Source organism: Thunnus maccoyii, chromosome 5 (assembly GCF_910596095.1).
Source record: "Thunnus maccoyii chromosome 5, fThuMac1.1, whole genome shotgun sequence".
Lineage (NCBI taxonomy): Eukaryota > Metazoa > Chordata > Actinopteri > Scombriformes > Scombridae > Thunnus > Thunnus maccoyii.
The window spans coordinates 2,413,854-2,433,843 of NC_056537.1; the positions used below are offsets into that span (position 1 = coordinate 2,413,854).

The following is a 19,990-nucleotide window of genomic DNA, read 5'->3' on the forward strand; positions in this document are numbered from 1 at the left end:
AGACTCAGAGTCAGCACTTTAGCATTGACCCAGGTGTGATGACTCTATATTTATCTCCTTACATATACTTTGTTCTTACATACTGTTTCTTTCTTCAGTACAGCCTCCTGTGACAAACATTACTCATGTCTCTGCCCGGTTACCATAGTTACAGTACAATCAAACGCACATGAGTCTCATGTTTTACCTGTAAGACTCATGTTTTAATAATGTCATTTATCATCTGTGATGTGAAAACATCAGGTTTTCACAGTCAGAGAAAATAAAAAGTTTGCATCCTGGTTTTAGTTCAGTTATAAAATCCAAGCGCAGCAGCAGGGAGCGTCTCTCTCTCCTGATTGGCTGTTGACAGCGCTGTCAGCAGAGAAGAGACCTCACTGCATTTAACAGCGAGGTGAGAGCTCAGAGCGGGAAACAGTCGCTCCGTCCTCCGTTTCCTTCACAGTTGTGTCATTTAGAGACGAGAATCTGTAAAAGTTTGATGACGTGGCTAAAAAAAAAAAGGCAGCAATTCGACTGAAAAACGCGACTCGGGTTTATCCACTGATGCATCGACTCAGAGACTTCTAGGAGGCAGTCCCAGTTTCCTGTTTACTCCACAAACAGTAAACAGATATTAACTTTTTACAGTGATATTATTACTGATAGAAATGATCCTTTAATCATCTCACAACCTCTCAGATGTATCTTGTGAACACGCTGTGAGTCACCACAGGAGCTGAATGACAACAAACTAAATGTAAATGTACCGTAAAGCTCTTTCATGTTCGGTCCCGTAAGGTTAAAAACGTATGATGTGTTGAGTATCAGAGCTGCACAGCTGTATGTTGATGATGAGTCTGCAGCTCTGACAACAACAACAGCCGAGCAGCAAAGAGGATCAAAGCTGCAGATTTACCTTCCAGAGAGAGAGAGGGAACTCTAATTGCAGCATTTTTTTTTTTAAAAATTCACAGTGATGATTGTGAGCGGAGGGTGATCTGAGGTCAGCAGGAGGAATCTGAGCTGCAGAGAATGAAACTGGATGGTTTTATAAGTCAAATAAAGACAAAAGATGGAGGTCAGTGATGTAACCAGTTTCACTTGGTGCTTGTTTTCTGTTTCAACCACAGATCGATCTACCATCAGAACCACATTATGAATCTGACCAGACGTGTGATGTTAACTCTCAGTACTTGATGATGTGCAAACATTTACAATACTCAGCTCTACATCTTGTTATTGAGCACAATACCTCAACAACAAAAAGATATTAACAACAACAACAACAACAGATATTCTTGATAAAGAAGTCCCGTCCGTCTGTTCTGCAGGTGAAGTTCAACACTGAGCGAGTATCTGCAGAAACTACGGAGCAAAAGAGTTTTTCTCCATTAAATGTTCCAGGTACTTTGAAACCACAGGAAGTAATCTCACAGTGTTTACTCTATAACTGTTCAGATCTGGCAGGTCGCCATGCCAACGAGAGCCCTGCCATGCCAAAAATAATGCCAAATATCCATTCATTTGGAAATCAATAATCATTTGTGTTTGGGAGCCTCTGTTCACCAACCTCTGTGTTGTTGCCTTGGAAACTCTTGATATGGACCCCAACCCCCCCAACCCCCCCAACGTTACTCCAGTTGATGATAACGACACTTGTTATGTTTCTGTAAATGCAATAAAAGCTTCACGAGTAAAAAGATGAACCGACGTCGACCCCAAACCTCTAAAACCTCTAAAATTCAGGCTAAAACATCTGTGTGTTTTGTTTTTTTCTTTAATGAGAAGAAAGAAAACTCCAACGTCTGTCGAGTCTACCAGAGCTGCTTAAGTCATGTTTCAACAGCAGGAACTTTCCCCCTGCAGACTAAGAACCCTTTAAGGAACTCCTGTGTTTCCACCGGAGGAACCAGGTCTAAATGAAGTTCCAGGGAGACTGTTTTACCCCCCAAGAAGTGTCCCTGCTTGGGGGTCGTATTTTCCAAATGCACAGGAAGCGTGCGGCTTCATTCATAAAACAAGGTAGTACTCTAGGTAGTACTTCATTTTCCTCCTCTGCATTTCTGCTTTTCATTCATTCATTACATTCAACTCATGCAGGAGTACGAGGATGCACTACAGGGACTTTGAAGATCCAGGTTCAGTCTCTGAGATTAGTCCTTCTGGGTCCAAAGCACCTGAAACTTTACTGTCTGAATGAAGTTTTCTAAACCTTTTTCAGCAACGTTCAGCCCTACAAAGTAGTGGTTTCCAGAGCACAAGAAAGAAGAACTACAGCCAGAGCAGGGACTTTATCTGGACGCTTGATCCTCAGGTTGAAATACAGGTAAACTTCCTCATTTTCTAATATGAATAATACACAAAGTAATAAATTAATCATTAGATTTATGCTAATTTAGCACTTGATGACTCAGTGAGAACGTCTGAATAACGTCACACAGTTTCTTCTGTCTGATGTTGGTTTGAAGCGACAGGAATGAAGGATGTTACAGAACCATTCAGAGGTGTGTGTGTGTGTGTGTGTGTGTGTGTGTGTGTGTGTGTGTGTGTGTGTGTGTGTGTGTGTGCTCAGGGTCAGTGTGTACTGCGGTGAGGATGAGGTCTGCACAACTGTGTTACAAGATCAAGTGTTTCTGAGGTTTCATGTCACGCGTGTGTGTCGAGTCATGTTATTCTCTTCATGTCTTTTTGTTATTCTGTTCTAAGGCGTTCTGAGCGGCGTGCTGCGATATTCAGACGGCAGCGGCGGCGGCGGCGGCGGCGGCAGCTGACGTCGACTGAAAAGTGAAGAGAATAGACTCGCAAATCCTATCTGATCTGATAACTGTGTGCAGTCAGCAGGTTTGACATCAGAAAACAATCCTTCCATCTCCGTCTGTAATCTGAGAGCTCAGCAGAGACGTCTTCTTATCTTTTATTTACCGCAGTGAGGCTGCGCACTTTATGTTACTGTCATTATGTCTTACTGACATTATTTACATCACTACATATCTTAGTTAGACGTGTCATATATAGTATTATTATTTTCAAAATAAAGAAATTTATGTGGTGATATTCACACAAAACAAACAGACAGTTAAATGACCAAATCAATGAAAGCTGAGCAAGTTAACAAAATCAGGCAGTTTAGTTGCCCTGCTACTGCAGTAATTACGGTAGCCTTAAGGGACTTTATCAGCTTTGACTAGGCTGCTGTAATTACTGTAGTAGGAGTGCAACTGACTTTAAAACGGCGCCCGGTTATGTTGTTTCTAGAGATGCAACATTTCATCAATTAATCAATTAGTTGCCAACTATTAAACCAATCAGCAACTATTTTGATAATCGATTAATCATTTGGAGTCTTTAAGAAAAAAAAAAAAAAAGTTCAAATTCTCTGATTCCAGCTTCTTAAATGTGAATATTTTAGTCTCTATGACAGTAAACTGAATATATTTGAGGACAAAACAAGACATTTGGGCTTTAGAAACCATATTCTGATATTTTATAGACCAAACAACTAATTGATTAATTGAGAAAATAATAAACAGTTTAATCTATAATGACCATAATAATTAGTTGCAGCCTTAGTTGTTTCTTCTGATATTTGTCAGTGAAGCCTGATGTGTTTTTGTCTCTGTAGTAGCACATGTAGAGGAACGATAACGTCTTTGATTTGCTTGTTTTGTCTAATTAACAGAATAAAATGTTAAGATATTCAAAATACTGTCATACATGACAGAGAAAAACAGCAAATTAGGTTCAGATTCAACCGAGTTACGAGACGTAAGGATGTAATTTGTGTCACAAATAAGTTGCTCATTGTAACTTTCAGCTGCAGCGTTGTGCTCGATATAATCAGCTTTTACCTTTTCTGTAGGACGGGGTTTTGTTTTTGCGAGTGAACTCTGACCTTCAGCTGCCTGGCGAACTCGGCGTGGTTGTCGTAGACGAGGACGTTAGCGATGAGGTTCTCTCGCTCCGCGGGGAAGGAGGACGGTCCCTCCGTGACGTTCGGCTCCACTATCACCTTCAGCAGAGTGTGAGGACACCTGGTCCCGTCCCACACCTGAGAAAAAACACACATAAACAGAGACGGCATGACTCAGAGGGACCAGAGCAGGACCGTCCATCTACCTGTCTGTCAGATTAATCACTATACAAGGCAGATTATTACAACGTAACAGACCAGTTTGTAAACAGCTTTTTATTCTGAGTCCCTTTAGTTGCAATGAAGGGAAACTTAATGCAACAATATACAATGATATTTTAGATTTTAATAACTTTTCACCTCTATACATATATACAGATATACATATATATACATATATCATATAAGCTGCTGAGCCTCCTACAGCTTCACAAATAAACCTGATTTATATGTGAATCATTTCAAACATTTGTGTCTGAGTCTGAAGGAAAGTAAAGACAGAGCGAGCGCTGTGGTCGGGACGCATGTTGGTGTGTTTACGTTCGGAGTCAGCTGATAGATTTCCATTTAGTGTGAGCAGAGTTATCCTTTAATTGTTTAGACTTAAAAATGTTAGAAACTGTTTCCTGAGTCCAAGGTTACGTCTTCAGATGTCTTCTTCTGTTCAAAACTCAAATATATTCAGTTTACAACCTCAAAAATAGAGAAAATCAACAAATTCTTTAATTGGAGAAGCTGGAAACAGAAAACATTTGGTGTTTAAGTGACTGAAAACATTAATTCATTTACTCTTTAACTATGATAGAGCTGCAACTAACGATTATTTTCATTATCGAGTAATCTGTCTATTATTTTCTCGATTAATCGATTAGTTGTTTGGTCAATAAAATATCAGAAAATGGTTTCCAAAGCCCAAGACGACGTCCTCAAATGTCTTGTTTTGTCCACAACACAAAGACATTCAGTTTACTGTCATAAAAGATTAAAAAAACAGAAAATATTCACATTTAAGAAGCTGGAACCAGAGAATTTGGACTTTTTTTCCTTAAAAAATGACGATTATCGAAATAGATGGCAATTAATTGTTGCAGCTCTAAACTATGACTTTAATTAGTAATAATACTGTAATAATAATAATATAACATAAACAGTCTGTAACATTCATGTTCATCACAGCTTCCTTCAGTCAGATTTATTCACGTCAAAGTTCGGGAATATTTAACAAACTCTCGGTTGACGTCGCTCTCAGGTGTTTGAGGACAGATACGCAAAATATATTCTCCTCCTAATAACCTGCTCTGATTTGGACGGCCTCCTCTCCTGGTTGTGTGTGTGTGTGTGTGTGTGTGTGTGTGTGTGTGTGTGTGTGTGTGTGTGTGTGTGTGTGTGTGTGTGTGTGTTGTTGTGTAACAGCAGGCTCTTACAGCTCAGAGCAGCTTTAGAAATCAGTGAGAGCCGGCTGCTGGCAGCGCACCAGCAGTCGCTGCCAAAAATACTGTTCAGATTTATCTCCTCTATCAGCAGCGCTGGCGGGAAACCAGCCGTCACTTATAGCCTCATTTCTGTCCTGAAAACCGCGGCGGCGGCAGGTAAAACGGCTCAGGACCCGGATAAAATACACAAGACCTCCTCCTGCTAGAAGGCCATCAGACTGTCAAGTGGATTTACTGCCAGACAGATGAAGACTGAAGGAAAACAGCTCAATTACTGCAAAGGAGGAGAAACACGATGTGGACTAGAGCTGCAACAATTAGTCGATTAATCGTTTTGAGTCATTTTTTTAATAAGAAAATGTCTGATTCCAGCTTCTTAAATGTGAATATTTTCTAGTTTCTTTAGTCCTTTATGACAGTAAACTGAATATATTTGAGTTGTGGACAAAACAAGACATTTTGGGCTTTTGGAAACCATATTCTGATGTTTTATAGACCAAACAACTAATCAATTAATCAGGAAAATAACATCAGTTTCGCAGCTTTCTAGCAAGACAACCAGTCACATTAACATCGACGAGGAGAAGAAGAAGAAGAAGAAAAGCAGCCGAGTGTTGATAATAAAAACAAACATAAATAAAAGTGGACAGTAAAGAGCCTCCAGCGAAGCCTCCCGGAGACGACGAAGTTTCTGCTCTGTTGTTTATTAGCAGGAAAAACACATTAAAGTTAAAAAGTCGGTTCTCATCAGTCTGTGATGTCTAGACTATTCAATTTAACTCCTGGAGACGACTGGGACGCGCTCTGGGATCAGAACATAAAGACTGACTGTCGTTGGTCTGATAACAGTCCTGGACGTCGTGGTGTCGCTTCATGAAAGTGATGAAACCTCTGCAAAGACGAGGTGTCTGTTTTCACATTCTTCTCCTAAAACCTTCTGACTTTTTTCCTGTGAGGTTTACTCGTACGAGACGTCACCTGTTCATGAGAACTGATCATTAGCATAATCACTGCCTCTAAAATGTCCATATAAGGCTTCATGTTCTGCTCCGTTTGTGAGTTTCATTCATCAAAAAAAGAGTGAAAACAAGAATCTGACACCACAGAGCTTTAATTCATGTTGTCAGAACTCAGCAGACGGTAACGTGATACGTTTAGGAGAGTCAGTAGTTTTATTAGAGGACATGAAACAATTAGAAAATATGAATCCATCAGAGCAGCAGCTGCACTGTGACAGAAATAAAGAGAAAGAAACGCTTTGACGTGAAGTTAGAGGCTAAAAATGTCTTTATGATTTCCCCTTGTGAAGGAAGTCAGACTGTACGTTCATACATCAGCGACGGATCATTTGTAGATTTCGTTTGTTCATAAGAGAAAATTCAAAGTACGAGAAAATTGATAAATGCCACAAATGTTCTTGAATCAGTCATACGAGTCTCTGAAGAATGAATCTGTTCGTATGAGCTTGTTGCATGTGTGTGTTTATATGAGGAAGGTTTCAGTACAGATCAGTGTTCACGATCACTGATAATATGAATCAGAACACCTGCAGTTTATGTTGATGCGTTACTGTCAGAATATGTGGATGTACGCTGTGTGAGGAACGGTGAATGAATGGTTATTTATTTTCCTCTCGCAGCAGCACCAGTTCAACCATTATGACCTCGACATTCCAGCATCCTTTATGACGTGATGTTCTGGAACGATCCAGCTGCAGATGTTCAGTTCAGTCTCACTGCTTCCATATCAGAGAGACACAAGTCTGACAGACAGAGATTCACACAGTGTTTTATCAGAGACGACTTTAAGAGATCTGAGAAGCTGTGATGTCAGCTGAGAACAACCACCGAGAGGCCATGCTCCTGGAAATCCTGCAGCTGAGGAGGGAACTCCAGAGAGCTTCTGCCATGAAAGCCCCTGAGCTGAGAGATGAGGAGATGTCCTGCCCCCAGATAGCAGAGGCACTTTCTCAAGAACCGGAGGAGGCAGAAAAGAATCAGTCAGCTGAAAGTCTGATGCTCGCCGCAGAGCTCACCGAGGCGAAACACGAGCTGGAAGATCTCCAGCAGCAGCTCCACACAGAGAAAGTCTCCAGGAGGCGAGCGGAGACGGAGAAACTGGAGGCCGTGGACATCGCTGAAGCTCTTTTCCATAAAGCGGACGAGACGCAGAGACTTTCAGAGGAGCTTTCAGCCGAGAGCTGCGCGCTTTCAGCTCGACTCAGATCTGAGGAAGCAAAACAGGCGGAACTCCGTCATGAGATCCTGGAGCTGCAGCGAACGCTCCACAAAGAGAAGCAGCTGAGGGCGGAGGCGGAGAGGAGCAACCTGGAGGCCGTTCGAGCCGCGGAGGCGCTGTTCCAAAAACTGGAGGAAGCTCGAACGGTCGCAGAGAAGCTTTCAGCCGAAAGCCAGACGCTCGCTGACAAGCTGAAAACGGAGAAAGAGAAACAAGAAGCTCTAAACCAGGACATCATGGAGCTCATTCAGAAGCTCGATAAAGAAACGCTCCTCAGGATCCGGGCGGAGAACTACGAGATGGAGGCCGTGGAGGTTCTGGAGGTTCTCCAACAGAGAAGTGACGGGCGTAGAACGAGGATGTCCTGCAGCAACAGGAGGAACTTTTCACGCCGTTTCACCACCAGAGCGACGAGAAGAGCTGCTCACTGAGCACCAATCAGCTCTCTGTGCACTTTAATAACATGTTTGATTCAAAGAAAATAAAAAACATGACAGAAACAGTGAAGCAGCTGCACAGTTTGATGTTTTAGTGAAGAACTTTATAACTACAGTGAACATCCAGAGAAGCAGAGACGGACTGATTGTTCTCATTGTTCAACTTTCTCTCTTCTTAACAATCTAACGTGAGATGAACCTGTTTATCTCTTTTCATCTTAGATTTAATCTCTAAATTTCATCTGACATCTTTGTTGAATATTAATCATTAACATAAAGCAGCTTTAACACAAACCTCCACATATCTGAACACTGTTTATACTGTTTACACAAGTCAGAAAACATCAGTAGATCCACTGACCAACAACAAAATACAGAAATATAATACAAATATACACAATATAGAAAAGATTTTTATACAAAACACAGTTTTTAAAAGATACATTAATTAGAAAATATCTTTAAGTTTAAAATTTGAAGATACATTTCCTTTGATTTGATATTAATTTATTTAACTTCCTCATCACTTATTTATTGATGTATTTGTCACTGTATTAATCATTTAACTAAATAAGTAAATGTTTGCAGTTATTACAGTGATATAACTGGATCAACTACTTTCCTTTTATACTAAATTGGCAGCTCATACATAATATAATATAAAATTATGGGATGTTTGATTGCTGGAGGTGTTTCAGATGTTTGATTAACTGAAGGTGCTGACTTGTTCCTGCTGCCACATGATTGGCTGACTGGATAACCGCATCACTAAGCAGGTGAGTCTATCTTACCCTCAGCAGGGTGCAGGTGGTGTCGACGGGCGCTTTGGCGAGCAGCTGGCAGGTCAGGTCGAAGTACGCTTTGGGCTGAACGGCGGACAGAGGCATCGTGGGAACCGGAGGCAGCAGCGCCCCGCTGGCCGACCAGGATCGCAGCTCCTCTACGATCCGACGGTCCTCCTGGTCGAAGTGGAAGGAGCGGCTGGACGTCCTGGGCTCCACGGCTCCGCCCGCCGCCCCCTCGAACGTCACCACGGAGAAACCGAAGGTGTTGACCAGCGTGATGGAGTCGTTGAAGAGCTGAGTCTGCGCAGAGAAGATCATCGGTTAGTTCAGTTTAACGACGCCGCCGCCGCTGGAAATAACGTGTGTGTGATCCGGGACGAACCTTGACTCTGTGCATGCGGATGATGTCTCCGATTTGGAAGATCTTGGGATGGTCGTCCAGGTTCTCACAGAAGATGGTGCAGCCGATCTTCTGGTTGGACTGATCGGTGATCTTCAGGCTGGAGCAGAAGTCTGAGGAAAGAAAAAGTCTGATCAGATGTCAGATAGACAAACGTCACAGCTGCTCTCCTGACAGTTATTGACTATTTTATTGATACTGAAGGAGAAACACAAAACTTTATTGTCAACGTTTAGTTCTGCCGAGGTAATTTAGAAACAGAGTCTCTATTCCATCATTCAATATATTCATAAATAACTTATTTTATGTGTTTTCATTACAAAAATTAATATTGGCAGATATATTATTATATATTATTATCAGATTATTGAAACATTAATTGATTGATGAGGCTTCAGTCCTCACAAAAATATAATATATAATAATAATAATAATGTGTTTGTGTCAGTTTTGGTGTTTGTGTAAAAATTTGTTGGAAAATATTGAAACTTCTAAAAGTAAATTAACAACTAATTTTTATTATTATATCGGCTCTGAAAAATGTTTTTACTAATATTATCAATTTACTTTTTACAACTTTTGTGTTCATATCCAGTAGAAATACATTTATGTTTCAGTTTTTATATGTTCATGTGTTTCTATCTGACAGGATGATGAACCGTGTGTGTGTGTGTGTGTGTGTGTGTGTGTGTGTATTGGGTGTGTGTGTGTGTGTGTGTGTGTGTGTGTAGTGGGTGTAGTGTGTGTGTGTGTGTCTCCAGTGTCTGATGAGATGGATTTTTCTAATATCTCTGTTTACTTTAAAAGACGCCTGAAGGATCCACAAACATGATGATAAACTCTGGACAGAGAACACACACACACACACACACACACACACACACACACACACACACACACACACACACACACACACACACACACACACACACACACACACACACACACACACACACTCTTCATCATCCTGAGGCTGCAGGTCGACTCAGATTGAACATCTTATCATCGTCTCCATCGCTCCGTCGTCTGAACGTTGACCAAAAGTCAAACAGCTTCTTCTGCTCTTCATGATATCAGCTGCTGACCAGGAAACCAACTAAATGACTAAATATTGTTCGAGATGTTCATTGGTTCAGATTAAAACATCTTCCTGTGTGATGATGATGATGAGCGCTGAAGCTTTTAAAGCTGATGAGCAGCCATTTCAAACCCCAGACGTCCATTATTAGACCATTAACAACGCTCCTCTCTTCTTCTCTCTACACCTCTCTGAGAGCGTTATAGAAATAATCAGAGACGTTTCCTTCAGCTCTGCTGCAGCTTCTGCATCTGCTCTCACTCAGCATCGATTCCAGCTTTTATCACTTCATGAAATATTTTCTCTTCTTTTCCGTCTGTCGGCTCATTCTGCTGGTTTTATGTTTCCGGAGCCTCGTTTACCAGTAACGATCGATCTTTTCTAACAGTTTTAGACGCGAGTTTCTAGTTTGACTGTCTGGTTTTACAGCACTAACAGAGTTTTACAGCTTTACTTACCAATAAAAGAGAAAATCATAACCTGGAGTTTATTTGTCGACGGATATCTGTAAATATTCTGACTTTATCTTGATAACATTATGACCTTTTTTTCTTTTAATATGACTTTGACTTCCTGCTTCCACCAACCAGTGAAGCTGCAGTTTGAAGTATGAATTTAATAAAACAATCAGCACAAGTTTCAGGATGGGAACAAAAGATCAGAGTCACTGATTCAATATACGACCAAATATGAAATATGGTCACAGTCTCCCTTCTGCTCCTGAGTTATAGTGATGAATAATCGCCAGGAAAGTGTTATGATGTCACAGTGAAGTTGACCTTTGACCTTTTGGATATAAAATGTCACTTCATCATTTTATCCTATTTGACATTTGTGTGAAAACGTCACAACTGGTGTATGAATTCTTGAGTTATTACCAAAAAACATGTTTTGTGAGGTCACAGTGACCTTTGACCTTCGACCACCAAACTCTAATCAGTTCATCAGACAGTTCAAATTGGACGTTTGTGCCGAATTTGAAGAAATTCTTTGAAGGTGTTCCTGAGATATAGATATATATATAGAGCGCTCTGTGGCTGTCAGCGGCGTGGAGGCGTAAAAAAAGACGTGTTCAAAACTTTGGTCGTGACTGAAATATTTCAACAACTATTTGACAGATTATCATAAAATTTGATTCAGACATTAAAGATTCCCAGAGAAAAAAGGCGTAATGACTTTTCATCCACCAGGAGGTTGATATCATGTCTCAACAACTATTGTGCAGATTGAGATTCTATCATTAATATCATTAAAGCGCCGCTGCTACGACCTCACAGAGCGACCAGCGCGGCTGTAGACTCTTAAATCTGGTTGAAAAGAATAATTCAGATGATGAAGAGACCTGTGCCGCGGCTCCTGAATGGCTGTTTGAAGAAGACCACCACTCCGTACACGTTGACTACAGCTCCGGCCTTCAGGTCACCTAGCGGGGTATACGTGTATTTTTGAGCCTTGGTCGTCCTGGAAACCTGAGGAGAAACAAAAGTTATCAACGTAGCACCGGCATGTTAAAGTCAGTCTTACATGAGAACAATTTAGTCTCCCGTTGCTTATAATCACATTAGGAAGAGACTTATGGACGACCCGTCGGGATCAGATCATTTTGCTTTTTAAAAATGAGGGATATTTATTACAAGTGTGGTGTGCTTTTATTTTGAAAGTGTGATTGACATGTGTACTGTCAGGTGTGTAGAGACAATAAGTAACTGCAGCTGGACACAGAAAAATACTCATATATTTGAATGGAGAGTGTGAGCGAACCCACACCTTTTTGAACATTTACTGTTTCCACATAGTTTTAGATACAAACTTCATTTGAACTTTAAATGAGTCATGAGACTTTGACCTACAAATCTTGAATTTACATGTGTTTTCTATCTTTTATTGTTTTTGAGATATTAGAGTGTGAGTTTTAAAGTCTTTTCTTGCTCCTCCTGTGATTTTATAATGAGTGTGTATTGCGGAATGTTTCACAGCACTGAGGGAGTGACATCACCAGGAGCAGTTGGAGAGGAGGATTTTAGAGTACACTTCTTGTGAAATATCCTCATAAATCCCATGACTTTGGCCAAATCTAACATTAAAAATAATATTTTTGTAAGAAATTTCGTTGCGAATCCATTGATACAGGTTTGAAAGCTGTCAGACTTATAGTTTAGACGTCAAAAGCCTCTGTTTGACACAAAGTTCATGCCCATAGATTGCCTCCCCATTGGTTTACATTGTAAGGGTGATGTGGCACTGCAACTTTCAGGGCTTATAAAATCCAAACCGTTCGAGTTATTACAAAGTTTTTAACAACTTTTGTTCAGCACAGTGTCATAAGTCATGGATCAAAGTTTGAAACTGATACGTCGGAGGAGATGGCGTTTGTTTGGAGTCCAAAATTGAGTCAAAGTCTTATTTTGAAAGTGAGATTGTGGACTTCCTGTTGGATTTAGGTCAGGGGTGTTGGTGTATGATTTGTAGGTCTTGATGAGACGAATAATTGAGTTTTGGTTTGATCTCTCTATGACATTCCTACGGGCCATGGTGGCCATTTTAGTTACATAGGTGGCGCTAGAGAGCACATTTTAGCACTTTAGGGGTTAATTTTTTACATTTTATCAAATTTTTCACCAGACCTGATGTGCGTGCCAACTTTGGTGAGTTTTTGAGCATGTTTAAGGGGTCAAATTTAGGGTTTAAGTGGCATAATAATAAAGAAACAAACAAACACACAAAAAACAATATGGTCCTCACCCTTCGGCCCTTAGTACAGTACAGTCTAGACCTGCTCTATGTGTAACTTCTGTTGTGATTTGACGCTATATAAATAAAACTGAATTGACTTGTTTTAAGATAGACTCCAAAGACTCAAATAAATGTGAACTATCATCACCACAGAACTGATGTTTCAAAAAAAATGAACTAATCATGTTTTCTATTATTGACAGATTCACTAATCTTGACATTTAACTAAACAAATGTCATTTCTGATAAATGTTGAAAACGAAGGAAACGACATATCAGAGGAGCTGATAGTTTCCAAACGTTACCTCACGTTCAAATGTGGTTTTCAGAAGAGAATAATTAAGATCTGAAAGATCAGTATATGCTGAGAAAACAGAAAAACAGACAAAAGAAGCAGGTCCAACATTTATTTTATTTTTTAACCACCATCTGTTCTGCAGCTCAGATCAAATTCAAAGAGTCAGAAGCAGCTTTACATGAAGCCTTTGAACTCTGATCGCAGGCTTGTGATGAATCTTTAATCTCACTTATTCTTATTCTGTCAGTCGTATCTGTTAATTTATTCTATTTTAATAATGTTTAAAGCTCGTCACAGCTCTTATTATTTCATTTCCTGTGGTTGTGAAGCGGTTGGTATCTATGTTTAATCATACTGTATCTCTAACTAGTAGAGGTGATTATCTCTATCGCAGCGAGTTCATCCACAGTTCTCATGTTTCTCTACAGGCTGACAGTCACATGAACTTTAACTACAGTCTGATTGTAGTTTTTTTTTTGCAATGTTGCATTAACTAAAGAACTGGAAGGATCTCAGTTATCAGGAAGTGGAGGCTAGTTAGCTTAGCTTGCTAATTTTAACACCGTAGAAAGGAGGCGAAGCTGCTGTCATCATGCTGTGGTGATGACAGACGACCAAACTGCACTGGTTTCTACATTTCAGAGGGAAATATTGTACTTTCTACTCCACTACATTTATTTGACAGCTTTAGTTACTTTTCAGATGAAGATTTGACACAATGGATAATATAACAAGCTTTTAAAATACAACACATTGTTAAAGATGAAACCAGTGGTTTCCAACCTTTTTGGCTTTTGACGTCTTACAAAAAGCAGTGTGTAGTCGGGGTCACATTTCACATGTCTATGAGTTGTTAACAGCTCCACCAAATAGTGATTTTTCCCTCTAAACTTCTCACATGCTTTCATTTCAATAAATGTTCAAATGATCCAATATTTCAGCAAAAATCAAAGATTAGAGAAAAAGTCCAAAAACTGAAAACAGATTTGTGTATCAGAACTTTGTTTTTTCTTCTTTCCTCTCCCATTAATCATCTCACGACCCCTCAGATTTATCTGCTGACCCTTTGGAGGGGCCCGACCCCTAGGTTGGGAACCACTGGACTAAACTAGCTAACTGTATATAAAGTAGTGTAAACTAGCTCCACCTCCAGCAGCTACAACAGTAACATGCTGCTCTAACACTGATGCTTCACTATTAATAATCTAATGATGTCATATATAATAATATATCAGTCAGAGGGACCAAACCACTACTTTTACTGCAATACTTTAACTACATCAAGCTCATAATACTGATGTACTTTTACTGCAATACTTTAACTACATCAAGCTCATAATACTTATGTACTTTTACTGCAATACTTTAACTACATCAAGCTCATAATACTTATGTACTTTTACTGCAATACTTTAACTACATCAAGCTCATAATACTTATGTACTTTTACTGCAATACTTTAACTACATCAAGCTCATAATACTTATGTACTTTTACTGCAATACTTTAACTACATCAAGCTCATAATACTTATGTACTTTTACTGTAGTATATTGCTGTATTCTTTACTGCAGTAAAGGATCTGAGTATTTCTTCCACCGCTGGTTACTGTTAGAACTTACTTCAACATGTAGTCTTTTGACCTCAGCAGTCCTGTTCACCAAATATTTTTTGCTAAATAACTTAATTTGGTCTCAAAATATCAGATTTTATTTCTAGTTGAAGTTATTATGTGTTTTAACATCTGCCTGCAAAGGTTGTTCTGCTCTTGTGGTAATTTTATTCCAATGATAATTACATCTTAAAAGCAAATAGGTCCTTCATAAAACCCTTGTAGAAAACAAGCAGTTATTAAAATCTGTATATTCTGAGGTCTATTTTGGTTCCTGTGCGTGGCAGAGAACAGCGCTCCGCACCAGGCAAACTGCCATTTCCTGGGGCGCTCTGTTTTGTCCTCACTTGCACCAGTTTGGTATGTTGGTTTCTCGCCATGCGTCCCAGCGGGAGGACAGAATGCAGAGCGTGTCGTTGCAGCAATCAAGCAGCAAATCACAATCTTGTTTTATTCCAATTATGAGATTAATGCCAACAGAAAAAAATAGAGTGATTTTTATCAGCATGTGTAGCTTTTACTGAAGGCGTCTCAGTGACTCTGGTGACTGTTTTCACCGCCGTGTGAAGGCAGCAGGTATCTGTTGCATCATCAGGACCCTCGCTGCTTATCATTATTACTGTTATTATTGTTTCTACTGCAAATCAACAGGCGTGTTGGATACTGACACAGTTCACACAGTCTCATGAAAACACAATAATCATGTTAAACTCTGCTGAGGCTGGAACTAACAACTGCTTTCATTACTGATTAACCCTTTCATGCATGAATGATGATAACTGAAGTGTTTTTATTCCTCTTCAGGCATGAAAAAATAAATTTAACTTCTTTTTTTTTAAACCTGCGTTTTTCAAGGAGTTTTTCACATGTTTGAGTTTCCAACGTTAAGAATATGTATTTAACAAACCATTGAATAAAACTGTATATTATTTGAAAACTATAAAATAATAAATATATTCAAAGCTGTTGAACTAATGTTTTAACATATTTTAACATATTCTAATACTGTTCAATGCAAAAACACTGAACCTTGTTCCTGACTCCTCAGCCTCTCCCCTCTGTCTCACTGCATTTATTAGCACACGAGCTACACATGACTTGAAATGCAGAAGATCCTTCTTTTCTAATCCAGACATTCTTATGAGGTGCCAGGCGTTCCCCCAGCATCCTCAGCATCCTCAGCCCCCCCAGCTCCCTCAGCATCCTCAGACCCCCCAGCATCCTCAGCATCCTCAGCCCCCTCAGCATCCTCAGCATCCTCAGACCCCCCAGCATCCTCAGCATCCTCAGCCCCCCCAGCATCCTCAACATCCTCAGCATCCTCAGCCCCCCCAGCGTCTTCAGCATACTTCTCCCCCTCAGCATCCTCAGCATCCTCAAAACTGCAAGTTACATTCTAATAACATAAATCAATTGATTCACAGCTAGCTTAAAGCAGCGAATGTGACTGGTCATAATTGCCATAGTCTGCCATCACTGCCTGCCTATAATGTTTAGTACATTTCACCTCACAGACGGAGGCACAGAGGTCTGGTGAGACCCCCCCCCCCCCCGATCCAGCCGAGCTCAGCTTACATGAGGTGTCCTGACAGATACAAGACCTCCACAACACACTTCAGCAGCCACCTCAGCTAACAAGGCCTCTGACTCTGACCTCAGTGGAGAGCGCGGAGCTCCTCTTCACGGCTAGCGGCGATCTGGGGTCAGCGGGCGGTGGGGGGCGAGACACCTGGAGGACAAAGACAGAGAGAGAGAAGACGTTACCGTGATGGAGGCTGCTGCTGCTGCTGCTGCTGCTGGAGGAAGAAGAGAAGAGAAATACAACGACAGAGTGAGTGAAGAGAGAGGATGCAGTTTAATTCCACAAACTAGCTTCCAGCCATCTGACGAACTAAGTGAGCCACACTGCTGCACTGGGTGACATGTTCCTTCATCATGAAGAGTTTGGTTACTTTAGTTTGTTTAGAAACGGCTCCAAAGACTAATAACAGCGTCAGTAGAAGCTCTGATCCAGAACATAGGAGATAGCACTCGGTTGGTGAGTGTTTTCTGAGTTTTAATAGGTGGATCAGCTGATGCAGGTCTCGCCTTCTATTCATCGCTTGTCAACTAACCTTTAAGGTTCATGTGGCCTCGATTGCTCGGTTGTGTTTATTTGCCCCGTATGACATCATGAAGATCAGACCCTCCCTGTCTGAGCATGCAGCACATCTCATAATATTACACACTGACTGCTGCTGCTCCTTCCTGGCAGGTCTCCCCCCTGCAGGTCTCTGCAGATGATCCACAATGCATCGCTGCATCTGGTCTTCAACCAGTCTGAAACAGCACACCTCACTTCACTGTTCATATTCTACCGCTGGCTCCCGGTTGCTGCCCACACTTACTATTGAATTTACAGAAAATGCGCCATATCAGGATATGAGATATGAGATTTTGGTCATATTGCACAGCCGACCAAACTACATTTGATCTGCAGAGTCCATCTCCATCTCTAAGACAAAACTAAAGAACTAAAGACTCTTTCTCAAACTCCTCTGACCTGATGGACTATTGTACTTGTGTATTGTTAGAAGATCAGTTTATTATTGGTTTGGATCCAAACATGAGATTTGTTGACAAGAAGGAAAATATAGAAAATCAGCAGAATTATTCTTTAAAAAGTAAAATTAAAGGGTTGAAACAGCAAATATGAATCAGAAACTGCTCACTTTGCTCACAAATTCTGTTACATTCCAGAAGTTTTGTGAATTGTGTTGATTTGAGGAGAAAAAGCAAGTCTAGTGTAAATTTGAGGGATTGTGTTAATGTTGTATTGTTAATGGAGTAACAGTTAAGCCTGGAGGGAAAACGATGTGAAGCTCATCAGCAGGTAAACACGTCTCCAGGTGTTGTTGTTGTTGTTGTTGTTGTTGTTTTCTGTCTGACACTGTTCAATGTACAGCTCAAACAGAAGATCTCCTGTTCAAACAGTGTTACAGCCTGCAGACTGAACACACACACACACACACACACACACACACACACACACACTCAGATAATAAAGCTGCAGAGCATCAGTTCAGAGAGGATGATGAGTGATAAACGTCATCCCGGGATCGTGACCCGGTCATGGTTCTGAGAGTCAAGGTTTCTTTTAAAGGTTAATTTATCACTATAAATAAAATATGAATGACTTTCTCTCGTTTGCGTGTTTTTCTTATGAAATATGAAACAGTTTTCAGCCTCTTTGCCTCCTTAAATAATATATCGATACGAGCTTCAGCTCCATTTGAACAGAAGGTCGATTTTAATGCTGCACATGTTCTGTATGTTCACCTTCACATATACAGCACCTGTGTGGTTTAACTACACACCTGACTACCTGCTGGTCCCTGATACCCCAACAACTTAAAGCATAAAGCTGCAATTTTCTATATTTTTCTTCATGTTTGGATCCAAACCAACAATGAACTGATCTACTAACAAGTATCGTGTTTGTATCAAAGCTGATATATCTGATTAAAAACCCGTCAGTGAGTCACAGCGCTGCACTGGGTGACATGTTCCTTCATCATCAAGAGTTTGATCACGTTAGTTTGATTAGAAACGGATCCAAAGACTAATAACAGCTGTAAGATTGTTTCGTTGTACGGCAGACGCCACTGAGCACGTGCAGGAACGCGGTCCTGTTTACTGCAGATCACAACTATTTCTCAAAGAACTTCAGTACAATAACAAGAAGCTACTGGAGCTCTTTAAAAGGGACCACGTTCTACAGTCTGACAGACGTTTCTAATATTATTTATAATCATAAAGCTTTATTTATATAGCACAGAAAAGAAGAAAGAATTGTGACAGCCCTCTCTCGTCTCTCCCTCTTTCTAGTTCTCTCCAGTTACTCTTGTAGTGTTTCTTCCAGGAGTGGGAGGGTGAGAGGTCCGTCAGCTGATCGGCTGCACCTGAGGAGGCCCAGTCGTCTCTCTCTCTCTCTCTCTCTCTCTACCCCGTCCACATGAACTTGTGTTTCTTTACTTTTGCACTCAACATTTCATGCATCCACACACCCACCTTACACCACTGATACAAACATTCCTGTATGAGTTATGTTCAGTTAAATAACATTTTTGCACCGTTATTCAGTGTGGACTCTCTCCTTTGTTACAAGCAGCAGCCGGGTTTGTAACAGAATTAACCAACAGCAATTAAAAGCAGATAAAGATCATAAAAAACACTGAGAAACAAACTGTCAAGAGTAGGATAATAAAACACGGCAACATATCAAACATTCATAAACACTGATATCCTATAAAAGATGTTTTCAGACGTCTGATCTCGACAGGCTCTAACAGCAAACCAGCAGCACCATCAACAGATCTAACGGACCAGTTCATCGTTGGTTTGGATCCAAACATCTGATTTACTGACAAGAAGAAAAACACAGAAGATCACAGCCTGATACTTTAAGATGTTCTGTGTATATGTGCAAACAAGTCATGACTTGAGTCTTATTTTTGTAGTTTTGTCCATCAGTCTTGACCCTCCTGACTTATATTTAGTGATTTAGCCTCCTGCTTACAGTACAAGCTGACTGATTTGAGTAGTAATAGCAGACAGCGCAGCGTCAGCGAGGCATCAGAGGCCCAGCTGCTGTTGGTGTTTTAAGTCCATCCTCTGAACCGCAGACGAGGTCGTCTCACACGCTGTCAGCGCGGGTACGGAGTCGCTCCGCTCGATTGTTTGAAGGCCTTTTGAAACATGTTTCATAACTATAAATGAAAAAGATGCAACTGATACAATCCATCAGAGAATTGTTGTCTTTGTGACTGTGTTTTAATAAACCTCCCCCACTTCAAGTCAGTTTTAGATTATCCTTTATATTTATGTTACTTTGTATATTTTAAAATGGATTTATTGGTTGCATGTGTGACTTTATTACATTTCACACACCATCATCCTCCTCTCTATATATATACTGTATTTTCTTTCATTCTCCACACTTAACTGTCATGGAAAGGTTCATGTTATTTCAAGTCTGCTGATTCCCTCTTTTTGTTTCTATGAACTGAAGCGTCTCACTGAGCTGTGGCGGAGGGATACATTGT

The 19,990-nt window shown here is 40.4% G+C and overlaps 1 protein-coding gene across 2 annotated transcripts in view; it reads right to left on the reverse strand.

The window, feature by feature from the left end:
• pot1 (protection of telomeres 1 homolog) overlaps nucleotides 1–19,990 on the reverse strand; it is an 85,965-nt gene that overhangs the window by 36,818 nt on the left and 29,157 nt on the right. For both annotated transcript variants that reach the window (XM_042410785.1, XM_042410784.1), the window contains exons 6-10: nucleotides 16,561–16,635; nucleotides 11,606–11,732; nucleotides 9,168–9,298; nucleotides 8,792–9,085; nucleotides 3,875–4,030 (exon numbers count right to left, since the gene is read on the reverse strand). In XM_042410785.1, coding sequence (XP_042266719.1) covers nucleotides 3,875–4,030; nucleotides 8,792–9,085; nucleotides 9,168–9,298; nucleotides 11,606–11,732; nucleotides 16,561–16,635 — 783 coding nt within the window. The remainder of the gene's footprint in view (nucleotides 1–3,874; nucleotides 4,031–8,791; nucleotides 9,086–9,167; nucleotides 9,299–11,605; nucleotides 11,733–16,560; nucleotides 16,636–19,990) is intronic.